A 15,974-nucleotide genomic window follows, 5' to 3' on the forward strand; every position below is an offset into this window, starting at 1 on the left:
CTTTTATATTTTTATTTTAATGAGTATTGTTCATATTAATTTAATTTTTTATTTTATATTTGTTCTTTCTTAAATTATTTTTTTTAATTATATATAATTATTAAAATAAATATTAAACTTTGTTAAATATCTATAAATTAAAAAAAATAAGCAAAATTTTTTTATTAATTATAACATATTTTTGTTATTAATAATTATATGACATCTATTAATATTAATATTAATATTTTTTAACATATATTTGAATAATGTAATAGATACTAATTTATTAATAAATTAGAAAATAAGTTAATTTAATATAAAAAATTATTATGAAAAATGTAAAATTTATATAATTATTTAATTATGACCGAGTCAACCGGTTCAACCTGTGATTCACCAGTTGAACCAGTGACCTAATAGTCTAACTAGGTCGATTGCCGGTTTGGTTCTCATAACTATGCATTCAAGTATTAAATTAAGAAGTGCGACTCTTCTCAACTCATCCAGACATAGTTCTCTCTCTCTCTCTCTCTCTCTCTCTCTCTTTTCAAGTATTAAATTAAGAAGGGCAGTATTTCCCGACTCTTTCAAAGATAATACTTTCTCTTTCTCTTTCTCTCTAAATTAAGTGCAGCTCTTCACGATTCTTCCATACACAGTCTCTTTCTCTATCTGTCTGTCTATGTGAATAATAGAAAAGATGCAATTTGAGAACTGCCGTTGCCACTACCATATCAACAGCAATGGCCGTCCCGTACCTCTACCACTTTTCTCCCACTTTTCTTTCCACTTCAAGTTTTTTCCTCTGTGTTCTTTCTATCTCTTTTTCCTTTTTTTCTCTAGCCTCTTCTTCTTCTTTTTCTATTTTAGTGTCTTTTCTGGTTCTTCCTTTTTTCATCCTCTTCTTCTCAATCCATCTATCTCTCTCTCTACCTGTTTTATTTTGTTTAATATTCTGACTTAGATTAATTTCTTGGTTCAAGTTTTAATAACCTTCTTATAATGTTTTATTCTCTTTTTATGGTACTTTTTGTTCTCTTTATGGTTAATTTTAGTACGATAGTGCAGATCTATTTAGATTTAGGAAGAAAATACTTTGAGAGAGATTTTTTTGTCGGTAAAAATATTTTTAGATTGACAAATAAGTAGATCTATTTCAAAAAGAAGAAACATCTTACTATGTTACAACAAATTTGTGTAATTTCAAAAAAGCAGGAGATTTAGATTTATTTTTATTTTTTTATTAAAATTTTTTGTAATCAAATACTATACTTCAACTCATTTTATTGTTCAATATAAAATATATATGCTTTTCTAGAGATAAAATTGATGATTTTTTTATACAATTTATAAGTATCATTTGATTATTTCTATGAACTAAAATTTTTTTTAGTAAAAAAATCTTAAATTAAAAATTTAATCTTAATATGTAGTCAAAATTTTATATGCACATCTAATTAAGAAGTACAGTTCTTCACGACTCATTCAGATATAATGCTCTCTTTTCAAGTATTAAATTAAGAAGTGCATCTCTTCATGACTCTTCCAAAGACAATACTCTCTCTTTCTCTCTAAATTAAGAAGTGCAACTCTTCACGATTCTTCCAGACACAGTCTCTCTCTATCTGTGCATGTGTGTGAATAACAGAAAAAATGCAATTTGAGGACTGCTGATACCACTACTATATCAGCAGCAATGACCGTTATCTACCTTCACCACTTTTCTCTCACTTTTCTTTCTACTTCAAGTCTTTTTTTCTCTTTTTTCTTTTTTTCCCTCTAGTCTCTCCTTCCTTTTTTTTCTATTCTAGTATCTTTTCCGATTCTTCCTTTTTTCATTCTCTTCTTCTCAATCCATCTATCTCTTTCTCTACTTGTTTTATTTTGTTTATTGTTCTTACCTAGATTGATTTCTAGGTTCAATTTTAATAACTCTTTTATAATATTTTACTCTCTTTTTATGATGCCTTTGAGTTTTTTTTATGATTAATTTTAATATGATAGTGTAGATCTATTTAGATTTGAGAAAAAATACTTTGAAAAAAACTTTTTTGTCCATATAAATATTTTCATATTAAAAAATAAACAGATTTATTTCGAGAAAAAGAGACCTCTTACTATATTGTAGCAAGTTTGTGTAGCTTCAAAAAAAATAGAAGATTCAGATTTATCTTTATTTTTTTTTATTAAAATTTGTTGTAATCAAATATTGTGTTTTATCTCATTTTATTGTTTAACATAAGATATATATTTTCTTTTCTAAAGATAAAATTGATATTCTTTTATACAATTTATAAGTATCATTATCTTTATGAACTAAAATATTTTCTTTTAGTAAAAAAAATCTTAAATTGAAATTTTAATCTTGATATATAGTCAATTTTATATCCACATCTAATTATATATTATCACCTATGTATTGCATAAATGAGAACAGATTTAGCTGACCACAATATTTTACAACTATTGATACATACAAATTAAACTCAAATGAATTCATCACATTTGAACCTGAACTCAAAGCAGAGACAGCGTTTAAAATGACAAGCTATTTAGACAGAACAGAGTCACAGCCTCAGGAACACAAGCTACTAACACGGAACAGAGAGATCCAATGTTACAAGTCAACTGCGTTTCACTCTCTGACAGAACCTTCAAAAACACACACAAAAAGCACGCACCAAAAACACAACTCAGAGAGACGCTCTCTTACCTAGTTACCATTTTGCCCTTCCGCTTTTGCCTCCTTTCGTCCTTCTTTGACTCGAGTACTGAAATCCCAAACACAAACAAAAACACACTCTCTCTTTCTCTCTCCACCACAATGGACTCCGCCCAAGAAAACTCACTCACGGAGCTCCAGCAAAGCAGTTCCGGCAACGCCGCGGAATTGCAATCGGAGGATCCGAATCGATCTTTTCCACAGCCTGATGCCGGAGCCACATCTTCCGCCAACGCCGGCGGTGCAAGGTACAAGCTGATGTCTCCGGCAAAGCTCCCGATCTCGAGGTCCCCGTGCGTCACGATTCCTCCGGGACTCAGTCCGACGTCATTTCTCGAATCTCCGGTGCTGCTTTCCAACATGAAGGTCAGTGAAGCTTCGCTTCTTATTCTTCTTTTTTTTTTCTAGGGTTTTGTTTTTGGCATAGTAGATGATGAAGGTTAAGTTTTTTTTATGTAACCGGTTTATCAGTAAACGAATTAGGAGGAAAAAAAAAAGATTAAGTGAATTCATTAATGAAATGTATTTTTCCTCCTCTTTAGTTGATTTATAATTTTCTACTCAATTTGGTCAGAGATGGCATTTTCTTAACTTGACCTAAGTGAAGTTCACTCAGTGTGAGTGGCATACCTAAAATATGTTTATTTCTCTATAATTTTCTTGCAAAATGCTCTCACCATCCAAACGCAGCATCTCTGGGCTATTTATTATTCTTTCTTAGGAATATCTTTTTAATGTTTTTTTGGGGCTCTTAAGTGATGTGATTTAATTGTTGATGAGTTGAAGATGCTGTTTGTTTCACGAAAATAAATATTCGAAATTCCAGTGTTAGTGCTTATACTTGTCTAATCTGGTGACATTTTGAATTGGGCCTTTTTCTGTCTTCTGTTTCACTTGGTAGATTTTATTATTGGGTAGCTTGTGTTTTCGGGACCGTGAGATTCTGATACTTGCTCTTATAGAATTATGTATTCGTTGCTTTATGCTCAGTACGGTATTCTCTTGGAATATGACTTTCAATTAGGAAACTATCAATCACTAAACATTATCTCTCTTTTTTATTTATTTTCTTCATTTTTTTAGTGTGGTGCTGTTTTTTCACATCATGAGTCTCTTTTTTCGTATTGATGTTACCCTTTTCCTTTGTTTTAGTTTTTGATAACTCCTTTCTTTTGCCATTTATGTATATGGAACAACCGCATATATATGTCACAAAGATTGTGTGTCAAGATTTTTCTTTTCTTTTGTATCCGCACATGATTGCTGGATGTTAATTATCTGGGCGGTCATAATTTGTGCAGAATCCTTTGCAAGATTCATGTGAGAATGGGTTTCCCGATTTGTGTGTATAAATAACTTGCATAGATGATGTAGTGTGCTGTCTTTTGTCCTAGAGACACCAACAAACAATAAGCGGATGTCATGAGGAGAAACTTATGAACTTCGCTTATGGTCAATTGTAGTTGGGTCTTTTTGTGTATGCAGCTGACAAATATGCTCCATTGTGGAGTTGACCCCAACAAATTTATATTGTCTATTGTTGTTACTGGTATGCTTGATCCATTGAGTAGTGTTTAGGGTCTTAGGCTTAAGGCTTCCCAGGTATTCGGAAACTTAGTGGTGTTGTTCTTTTCTTCTTTTTCCCTTGCTTTTGCTTTGTTTAGCTGATGACTCATTTTTTTAGTATATACTAATTTCTGTATTTGATTTTTATGATTAGTCTTAATTCTGCAATTGCCGCAGACAGGGGGCTGTAGGTAATAATAGTTTTTGTATGCCTTGCAGGTTGAACCTTCACCAACTACAGGTTCCCTTTCTAAGCTTCATCAAACAGGGCATGGTTCTGTGACATCTGCTGCTGTATCTACTACATTTCCTGTAACCACTGTATGCTTTAATACCAGTACTGTTGATGACAGAACATCGAGCTTCTTTGAGTTCAAAGCACACAATAGATCAAATATGGTAATGAATTACTTGATGTTACTAGAACTGGGGATATCTTATTGATAATGTGGACACATGAGCTAAGCATTGTTGTTTGTTTATCATAACGTGTTCTATGTTATCAATATATCATGATTAATTAAATATCTTGCTGTTACTCATTAGTGATGCCAATCTAAATAAATTCCTTAAGTCTTTCACCATCTTAACCATTTTTTTTTCATTGTTTTGGTTGAAGAGTTAGTTGGAAACAGATTTGTAGTTCATGTCTCAATACTACTGTTTTGAAGATTTCTGGTTGCAAGTGCTTACTTTGTACTATGAACTTATTTTTAAGGTTAATGCGGACTTCAACAACCATGTAAATGAAAAATCTACTCAAATAGATGTTCAAGGAAAAGCCCCATGTTTCCCCTCGTCACCATCAGTTAAAAGTGAGATAGCAGTAACTTCAAATGAATTAAGTCTATCATCACCTGTTCAAATGGTTAGTTCAGGAGCTAGTTCTCATGTTGAAGTTGATATGGATGAATTTAACCACGGGGCCAGCACAGCCAGTGGGCTTCAAGCATCACAAGTTGAGAGTAAGAGCAATGGACTTTCGGTTGCATCTGACAGAGTATCTGATGACGGATATAACTGGAGAAAATATGGGCAAAAACTTGTTAAAGGAAGTGAATTTCCACGAAGTTATTACAAATGTACACATCCCAACTGTGAAGTGAAGAAACTATTTGAACGTTCTCATGATGGGCAAATCACTGAGATAATTTACAAGGGAACACATGATCATCCTAAACCTCAACCAAACCGCCGATACTCTGCTGGAAGTATTATGTCAATGCAAGATGAGAGATCTGATAAGGTTTCTTTTGCTGGTCGAGATGGTAATGCAGGCTAGAAGCTTCTCATTGATCCAAGTTTGTTGTTAATTATTTTTTAAGTAAATAATGTGGCACCCTGCCCCCGCTTTTTTCTTTTTTCTTTTTTTGAATTGTAGACAAGGTATCCAATATATATGGCCAGATCTCTCATGTTGCTGAGCCCGGCAGTACTCCAGAGCTGTCACCTGGAGCAGCAAGTGGTGATAGTCCAGAGGGTGCAGGACTTGCATCAAATAAGATTAATGATGAGCTTGATGATGATGATCCTTTCTCCAAACGAAGGTTTGACAATTTAGACCAAAACTCTAGGCTTTTCTGCTTAACGTGTTTCCTTGCTGATTGTAAGTTTTGTTTTGAGCAGAAAAATGGATCTTGGATGTGCTGATATCACTCCTGTAGTTAAGCCTATCCGGGAGCCAAGGGTTGTTGTACAAACTCTGAGTGAGGTTGATATATTGGATGATGGATACCGTTGGCGTAAGTATGGGCAGAAGGTTGTGAGAGGCAATCCAAATCCTAGGTATGCCCCTACGTTGATGATACAATTGAAGCTAAATTGATCATAAACTATTTAAAATGTGTCCTTCGTCAATCCCATTTTTTTATTTCATATATATTATTGCAGTATTTTGCAAGGTTGATGATACTTTGTGGTTCTAGTATAGCAAAAAGTTGTATGTTGCATTATATAATGGTACATATTCTAAAACCTAACATGAGCTTAAGCAAGGATTGGGAATTGGAATTTCTTTCTCTTTGTTGAGCCAAAATTTTGGTGTATAGAATTTCAAATTGAGAACTTCCTATCCTATTTCAGCTAAAAGTTACTTGAAATGCTTTTTGGTTTAACTGGCAGAACTTCTATAATTTAGTTTACTTTAATACTGCAAAAAGATACTTACAAGTTGTGGTTGATGAGGATCTGATCTCAGATACCATAAAACTTAGTGTGTTGATCTAACAGTTTTCAGATGTTGGAATAGCACCTAGTGTAGAACGATAGAACTCTGCTTTTTGGTGGCTAAATTAGGTGTAGAGAAGACTTGAGCAAACCCCAGTAAGAAGAGTAGATTAACCCAATAGCTAAAGGTTTTTTTTGTTTGTTTTTTGTGTGTGTGTGTTGGGGGGGGGGGGGGGGGGGATGAGACAAACTTAAGTCAAAACTATCGAGAGTTTGATTATCATTGTTGTCTTGTTGATCTCAATTGTTTAAGAGAGGCTTTCCTATGTAATTTGGTCTAATTTTGAATTGAGAAATGCTCAAGGGCCAGCAAAATTTATTGTTTTTTGCCAGCATTTTTAGCCATCAGCCCAATTTCTTTAGTCTAGTAATCTAACAACATACTTTTAGCCCACACTTTTAAACATTGCTGGCTAACTGCCGGGGAAAAACAATAAGTTCTGCTAGCCCTCTGGTATTCCTCTTTTGAATTTACTGCACTGTGCTTTGGAAATATTCTTTTGTTATATGGTATGTTTCATATACACTAATACAAATTATGCACTAGTATGAGTCTAGTTCAGAATCTGAACAAAGGGGTTGGCAGGGTTGGCGAATGTTTACTTTTAACTGAAATTCTTTATCATACATTTCTAATGGAGTTCAAGCACCTGAGTAAAGTTTTAGATAAGGCGACAACTAATATTGTAGAGAGATTGATGCTTTTCTACTTGACGTCAACTCAAACACTAGAATTTTAATAGTTTATCCAGGTCAACGGTTCTTAGTGCAAAATATTTATGATAATCTCTACCTGTATGTCAAGACATCTGGTTAGATTTATTATGGATTTGGTGTAGTTGGCCCCAATGTTACAGCTAATTCTTGCTGGTGATGCCATCTTTTGGAATCATTTGGCTCAGAAGTTGCTATCAGTTTTGGTGTGATAATCTGTAGAAATCAAGAATGGAAGAGTGGTTGCTATTTTCACCACCCTCATTCACCACATTCCTTATATTTTATGGAAATGGAAATATTAGTAACGAAGTTGTCCTTACTGTAGATTGTACAATCTAAAATTGTTGCTCCTAGGGTTTCCACTTTAATTTAATCATAACTTGGTGTACCTAGATCTCGATAACCTTAGCTTGCCTTATTCTCATTTTATATACTTGACAAATTTCTACCTGATTATATTTTATTTTTCCTGTATAATGTTATTTATATGCTTACTTTATAATTCAGGAGTTACTACAAATGCACGAATGCTGGTTGCCCTGTTAGAAAGCATGTGGAGCGAGCATCTCATGATCCGAAAGCAGTAATAACCACATATGAAGGTAAGCACAATCATGATGTACCAACTGCAAAGAATAGTAGCCATGACATGGCAGGACAAGCTGCATCCATTGGACAGACAAGAATTAGGCCAGAAGAAAGCGATACGATTAGCCTTGATCTTGGGATGGGCCTTAACCAAGCTGCGGAAAATGGCCCAAATGGGCAAGGGAGAGTGCCACTTTCTGAATTTGGAGGCAGCCAAACTCACACAAGCAATTCCAGTTTCAAGTTTGTCCATGCTACCTCAGCTCCAGTATACTTCGGTGTTCTAAATAACGGTTCAATTCCATCATATGGTTCTAGAGAAAATCTGAGTGATAGTACATCTTTGAACCACTCTACTTATCCCTGCCCGCAGAACATGGGAAGAATACTAACCGGTCCGTAGTATTGTTAAATTACTAAAAAAGAACAAAATAATTTGAGGATCATTTTGCTTTCTTCTTTTTGGCGGGTAAAGCTTAAAGGTAAAGCATCTCATTCTCTGTCTGAAAATGCCAGATAGTTCTTTAGTGTTTATATCACTATTTGTAGTTGTAGCTGCATCCCTTCTGCTATATCTAATTGTTGTTTGTATAATTATATACGAATTCTTCTGTACAAATATGAAGCTGATATCAAAGTTGCTTCAACAAAAACCCTTGTAAAAGTGCTTGAATTCAACTATTTATAAGAAGTATCTTTTAGCCTGTTTCTGAAATTCTAAATGTAATAACATCACAAGCTCTTATGTTTGAAAATGCAGATATTCTGTGTTTATATCAGTACTATTTTGAGAGCTGCTCCTTAGTGGAACTTTTGTAGCTGTTTGATTAAATGTTGTATGTATAATTATATTATATACAAATTCTTCTGTACGAATATGAAGCTGATATCAAAGTTCCATCCAGGACCCTTGTAAGCGTGTTTTAATTCAACCATTTATAAGCATAATTTAGCCTGTTTCTGAAATTTTGGTAATCACAACCTCTATTTCTCTCTACCTTCAATATAAGTAATGTAATCTGCATTTCTGATTTTTTTTGGGGGGTGGTTTTTGTGTATGATGATATTGAAGTTGGATGTTTCATGAATGTTTGATTTTCTCATCCTATTTTATGCATACCCGAGTGAGAAACACACTGAAAAGTTTATGTAGATTGGAGCCAGAAGCAGGTGAAACCTGGTACAACTCAGATACTTTTGTGAAAGTAGGTGATATGTCTTGATATTTAATAATGATGAATACAGTTTGGTGTGTTTTCCCGTTTTGCACTTATGAAGTAAAGGATATGAGTATGACTAGTATTTTACAGAGCCATAGAGGTTTACTTTCTTCCGTTTAAAGATTTAACACAGTTCTATCCCGTTGAAAAGGACATGGAATCTATCCTACCTGATTGAGCTTGTGATTTTGAAGGGGAGATTTTTAGTATTTAATAATTAATATTGGTAGGTATGCTTCATACATCTGGAAAACTAATAATTATAAAGTAGATTTCACAGTCCACATCTAATTGTTCTTAGCTACATTTATAATTAACTTTTTGGTTTTTCACGGTATCCCCTAGCTAGTCCGGCAAGTCAAGGATTAATCCGGCACAGATCTAAATCCTATTTAAGGGTATGTTGTTGATCAATGAGTTGTTATATACACAAAGCAGGATTCAAACTTTTGCGAACGAATGAGCTGACTACTCGACCAGATCATGTTGGTTAGCTACATTTATAATCTAATGCCGTGCATTATATACAAAACTTCCTGATAGAACGTATTAATTGGCGAGGAAGAAGGGCCTTATGGGCTACAAACGTGTAACTGATGGAAAATTCCAACATCTGGTATTTGGTTAGTGTCTAGAGTTCATAGAAGATGCATTTTCTATCGTTCATTAGAGCTGGGACACACACACAATCTTTAAGACACTAATTTTTACTATTTTTGCCACAAGTTAATTTTCAATATTCTAAGTTTACTTTCCTTATATCATTATCTTCCTTACCCTTCATTACTACCTCCATCACCAGCACTATCAGCCATCACAATGGATCTGCTACCTAGAGTTTAGGCCTTGGAGGAGGCTTATAGTTGAGGAGTTGGAGGCAAAAGAATCGTTGTCTGAGAAGTTGAAGATGGAGTCGACGACTCAGGCGGGTTCTTTGGCTGGGAGGGATTGTTGAAGTTGCCGGCGGGTCCTCTCTATGATCTGGCCAAGCTTGTCATGTGCCAGTAATTTATCATTGGATACAATTGCAATGTAACGAAAAATAATTTGGAGATTTTATTTATTTTACTTTTGTATACTAAATTGACATATCTATCTCTACCACTAAATAAAATGTGAGATCCACATTAATTATGTTGATTAAGTAAGCCAGCTTAAATAAATATAAATATTTAAAATATTTCTAAATAATTTATTCTTTTAAATACATTATGATTTCTAAAGAAAAAAAAACACTTGTTTGTGTTGAAGATTTTAACACACTCGAAATTAGGAGTGGCAGCATGCGTGCAAAAGGTCTTTATTATTTGAAACAAGATCATCAATGGTTTATATAAAAACAATTTTATTTTAGTAATATATAAATAAACATTATATCATATTTTATTTATATTTGTTTTATTAATTTAAGCAAAAAATTTTATATAGAATTAAACATTTAATGATTATGTTATTTATGAGACAATTGTGTTATTTGTTATTAAATTATGTAATAATATTATATATTTTGTAAAATTCACTTGCAGGTTGACCGTGGATAGCGTTAGAATTGAGTTGTTCTTAACCCGCGAATAGAGTAAGATAGGGTTGAATTGTAAAACCGTAATTTCGATTTGAAGTCTTGCAATTCTTCTTTTTTGATAACCAGGATAATTATATTACCTCAGTTATATGCCTCTTTCCATCTCTTCTTTGGTACAATTCAGTCCAAGATAAACATTCTATAATCATGAACAACAGGAGCTGGATCTCATAGAAGTGATTCATATTTCCTATGTAGTGAATCTTTGTTTGAATTCCAGCTGTAAAAGGTATCCATATCTAATTCCAAAAGTTCACATGTGCTCTTGTTATAAAAGAGAAATATCTTCTATTGATATATACACGGTTTGCCACATCAACAAATGTTGATAGTTAAACAAATAAATGTTGACAGTGATAAAGAATGTATGGTTCGGAGCAAGAGATTGTGACTTCAAGTCATACCATCAAGATATAAAGTGTTGAAAATATAAGAGTTGATGGTACTCTAGGTCATTAAGAGGTTGGTCAGAAGGAAAATGCTAGCCACTAGCCATATCCATCAAAACATTGTCATCCATTTTTAAAAGGGTGTGCTTAATACCAGAGTAAAGATAAATGTTAACATTTCATGAAAACAATTGTACCAAACACACCTTATATAGGAAAATAATCCATGTCTCTTACCATATCACTAATGAGTTTAGTATGGTATTAAGCATTCACCAAAATATCTCAACTTTCAGAAAAATGGATCAAACAAAGCATAAGAGTAAAGAATGTCAGAAGGGCTGTAGTTTCAGGATATTTGCTAGAGATGCAGTTGTGAATTGTGTGATGAAATGTCTTTGTAGGTACAAGCAGTAACTGTTCTCTTTATAATTTGTTAGCATAATAGTCCTTGCTGTTACTTGTATTGCTAACATAAAATCTAGGATGCCATTTAACAAAACAGTAACTTCACTATGAAATTAGAAAACATAAACCTAGTTATAAGTCTGCAATGAAAAAAGTGTACCAAATGCTGTTAAGAGTTTTCATCTCCAAGCACAAGAGACAATAAGAACCTGATTCATCCAACCAAGATAAAGTGTGCCATCTCTCTCTTCTAGAGTGTAATGTCCAGGGTAGCTTTCTAAAAGGGTCTTGATTGAAGCATTAACAAAGGAGCTCAGCGGATAAGGCGCGAATCCGGCAGCGGCAAAACGCCGTCTCCACTTGTTCAGAAGCTCGTGCCGTTCGACTCTTTCTTCCCCTTCGCAGGCTACTAAGTTGACAACTTCTCTAGCCAAGCAGTGCTGCTCAACATTGATCCTCTCCTTGTGTTCCCTTGGCAGGACAGCATCAATCGATTCGAAAACAGCCAAGTAGTAGTTCAATGTCACCATGAAACGCGGCAAGAATTGAGCATTATTAGTACTAAACTCTTGCTCAACTAGAGTCACTACCTTGGGAGACAAGTTCTTTGCCAATCTCAACAACCGGTCGCGAGGATTTAGACTGGTAACACTTTCATCCGGAACATGGTGCAGCATAATGGCAAAATTCACTGCCACAGCTTCATTAGTTCGAAGTTCAAGATCTTCTAGTTGCACCTCAGAAGCAGGAACTCTGACAGCATGGAACTCAAAAGGTACATTACATGACTGTGCAAGTGCTGATAGCCTTTTCCCTACAATGTCAAGTCCCCCTCCCCGGGCATAAGCCGAAAAGGAGTCATCAACAGCTGTTATTCTGATACTAGGAGGCCCTCCCGGCCGGCAAGCAAGAGCCTGTATTAGGCTTACCCACTGAGTTCCCTGGCTAATCTGAAAATCAATTATGTGAACATGACTTTCCTCCTTCATAGCTTCGGCAATTGCTCCATTCGCCGACATATACCCAAACTTGAAGTATGGACATATTTCATAGAGTACATGCATGTAGGAAAGGAGTTCGTTGCCGGTTGGCTCGCTGCATTTTAAGGCCTTGTAGATTTTGCTTCCTGTGCAAGCCATCCTTGCAATAAGAGACTCCAACATGTATGCTCCTAATCGTTGCAGAGGATCCCCTGAAATCGAAACCATTTTTCGCAACTCTGATATCAGCCAATCAGTAGTCTCCATATCGTTCTCTGCCATTGATTTTGCACAAGTATAAAGCATCTCCTTTAAATCACCTCTGGATATGATCTCCATTGTTTTCTTCCACTTCTCTGCAGCCACCAAAAAGGAATCAGGTTCTTCTGGTTCTGGAACCACAATATCATACATATTTAGTGTATTTGTATCAGGTCCCAGCATAGCAGTTTCCAGCTCTCTTATCTTATCCCTCAGATCATCAAAGTCATGTGTCAAGCAAGAATTTATCTCCGGCGAGCCATTAGTAGTTTCGAGAGAATGTTGTGGCCTCAAGACATGTGATTTCGGTTCTAGCTTTGACACCGGGCTACCATTAGGCGAAAAATTGGCTGTAGATGCAGAATTTTGGCCTGGGATATTACTTGTTGAAGCAGATTCAAGGGTGCAATATGGATCCGAAATCTTGACCAATGGGTAGGTTGCATGGTTGCTGTTATCAGAGGAAGAGTAGTTTTCTAGGTTCTCACTTGATGGAAAGCAATATGACTCCTGGTTTTCGGCAGGCTCGATGTAGAACCTGCCAGAGCCATAGGGAAGTTCATGTTCTTGAGATGTTTGCATCGAAAAACAACCGATCCTTTGAATACACTCAAGCAGTACTAAATGAATTTCTGAACTACCAACTTTTTCCAATAGCCTTTTTTGTTGTTAGGACAACAAAATCTCAATAACTTTTACTTTCCAAACTTTGTGAACATGGTCTGCACTTCACTTCAAGTCAATTTCTGATAGGATAAAAGAATATCAGTTAGAGTAAATCAAACGGCAAACGAGTAACAAGATTACCAGAACTATTTCCATAACAAACAAACATATAACAGAAATCTGATGGTTTTTTGGTCATTGCCTAAACCTGTTTTTTCCTTGATCTTAGTTGTTAGAAGCTAGCAGTAATCAAATTGGACTTTTCAGCTGTGACTAATCATGCATTTTTCAGGAAGAAAAAAATAGCTACTTAACAAGATAATCTACATGAATTGTGCAATACATCCTAAAGCTATTTCCAGAATCATTGTTGCCTAGAGAGAAATCACAGATCTTTTGAAAAAATAAAATACAACAACAACAACAAAACTTTATCCCGCTAGGTGGGGTCGGCTTCAAAAAAGATTGCTTCTGTAACACTTCACCACATAAATTTTCTTTTGAATAAAAGTAGAAACTACTGAAACTTGTGAGGACAAGCAAGTACTAAGGAAACAACCTACTGAGACTGAACAACGCTGGTTAAAACCTCTATTGTGAAAACCCAGTGAGATAAAACCCAACAAAAGATCATAATTCTGGAAAATTTTCTGACTATGAAGTACTTTCCAAACATTAGTACCTTAAATAGACAGAGTAATTTGCAACCTCCACACAAATAACATTCTAATTTTGCATTTTTTGTTTGAACATCTTAAATTTCTTAGCCGGGTCCAGAAATTCCTTCTTCTGAGTTTTGAAATTATCATCCAAATCAAGAAAATAAAGGCCAAAATATTGACTAAAAACTCAGAAGAAAAAAGAAATGATTTTTTCATGCTATACTTGGCTTCTAGTATCTAAATAAAAGGGCTTTCTTTATTCTTCATTTTTCCTCTTAAACTCAATGAAAAATACAATCACTTCCATTGGTTTGGCTTTAACAATGAAAAGTATGCATTCCATTCCAGTCTACAATTGTTCAAACACATGCATAGAGATACAATAATTGAAACTCAAAGCCAACATGCACAAGCTCAAAAAAATAATAAAACCAGAAAAGGGTAGAACCTTAAACCAATATTGCTATTTTCAAAAGCAAACCCATCTTCAACCCTCAATGAAAGCATAAAAATAGAAAGAAAGAAAGAAAAAAGACACTCCTTTTTTCCTCCCTTTGATAATTGAAACATGATGCAACATAACATAATCAGAAGAAAACATAAGAAAAATTCCATACTTTCAGAGCTTCTCACCTTGTGAATTAAAGAAAAAACACTCTATTTGGAACTAGAAAACAGAGAAACAGAGTAATGAGAATTTGGCATGCATATCCATATACATAGTATTTATTAATTTATTTATGATTATGATTTTATGATAAAGTGGGTTTGTTTGGAGCATGGCATGACACACATGTCAAATCACAAAGGTTGTTGTGGTGCTTAGTCCCTTCCCAAGTCTCTTTTGATCAATGTCCTTCTCTCATGTCTCTATTTTTATTTATTTATTTATTTTTACCTTTTTTAATTTTTGACCCATTTTCCGTTTTACTTTATATTAAATGGACGCCAACAGGGAAAAAGTCTGCTTTCTCATTTTGCTTTTTCGACCCTAACTTCTTACTTCAATTACTTTGCTTTAATGCATTCCATCCAAAATAAAAATCAAAATATCTCTTTAATGCAAGAATTAAGATAAGCTTTTTCTTTTTTCTTTATATCTTATACTTTATTAATAAAACAAAAGTTATTTGTACAATTTTATTTGGTAATTTGACAAGACCAGTGTGATTTTACGCAAAGTGCTAAGTTGAGTTACATTACGTTAATAGTTAAGGGAAAAAAAATTATTTTATCCAAATTATAAGACAAATCTAGGTTCGCCTACTACTACGCACTGGCGGAACTTGAAATAAAATTTTAGAGGGGTCAAATAAAAAATAATTATCAAAATGTTTTTTATATGAACCATATTTAAGATAAACTCGTCTAATCTCATTTCTCTAGTTTGGGTAATATTGCCAAATTTAAAGTCCTTTTTCAAGATCTCATTCCAAAAAGTTAAGGTTAAAGTCATGAGATGTAACTTTTTGAATTTTTGAAGGTTATATCTCACTTTTTTCGTGATTCATTAAAATAGAAAAACTATCTATAGGTATTAATATTGTAAAATGTATATGTTATCCTTCTTAAATATTAGCCTTCCTCTTAAAAAATATATCAATTCTTTGATTTTTCATTATTATTTTATATAAAAATTTGAATATATATCCTATAAAATATGTAAAAAAAAAGTTAGAAGGACAAATATTAAAATTTATAATATTTATTAAATTTTTTATCAATTTATACAAATACAATAATATTAATACTTATTGAATATTCTATTATTTTTTATCATATAAAAAATTAAATTAAATTAAATAAATAGTAAAATATAAAATAATATTAAATTAAATAAATAAAAATATTTAATTTTTTATATTTGAACTTAAAGATAGAGAGAGTGTTGTTTATTAAACTTATTAGATACTTTAAGTCATAGTAAAGTATTTAAGTTAATTAAACTATTTTTTATCTTTTGAAAAAGTACTACTAAATTTTTTATAAAAAATTTGGAAGAGGT

General features: G+C 33.5%; 2 protein-coding genes across 3 annotated transcripts; one reads left to right on the forward strand and one right to left on the reverse strand.

The window, feature by feature from the left end:
- Positions 1-2,527: 2,527 nt before the first annotated feature.
- Positions 2,528-8,505, forward strand: LOC130966558 (probable WRKY transcription factor 20). The gene is made up of 6 exons (XM_057891377.1): positions 2,528-3,070; positions 4,490-4,669; positions 4,989-5,538; positions 5,652-5,817; positions 5,897-6,055; positions 7,721-8,505. The coding sequence occupies exons 1-6, from the start codon at positions 2,597-2,599 to the stop codon at positions 8,202-8,204; spliced, it is 2,013 nt and encodes a 670-aa protein (XP_057747360.1). The 5' UTR covers positions 2,528-2,596; the 3' UTR covers positions 8,205-8,505.
- A 2,091-nt stretch (positions 8,506-10,596) lies between these two features.
- Positions 10,597-14,805, reverse strand: LOC130966577 (scarecrow-like protein 21). Of its 2 annotated transcripts, none has more exons than XM_057891399.1 (2): positions 14,587-14,735; positions 10,597-13,387 (listed from the first exon to the last, which is right to left on the reverse strand). In XM_057891399.1, exon 2 carries the CDS (start codon positions 13,221-13,223, stop codon positions 11,580-11,582), a length of 1,644 nt encoding a protein of 547 aa, XP_057747382.1. In that variant the 5' UTR covers positions 13,224-13,387; positions 14,587-14,735; the 3' UTR covers positions 10,597-11,579. The 2 variants fall into 2 exon arrangements, with proteins under 2 accessions (XP_057747382.1, XP_057747377.1); XM_057891394.1 differs by having other exon boundaries at positions 10,598-13,387; positions 14,603-14,805.
- Positions 14,806-15,974: the final 1,169 nt, after the last annotated feature.

The sequence above is a fragment of the Arachis stenosperma genome, chromosome 1 (genome assembly GCF_014773155.1).
Source record: "Arachis stenosperma cultivar V10309 chromosome 1, arast.V10309.gnm1.PFL2, whole genome shotgun sequence".
Lineage (NCBI taxonomy): Eukaryota > Viridiplantae > Streptophyta > Magnoliopsida > Fabales > Fabaceae > Arachis > Arachis stenosperma.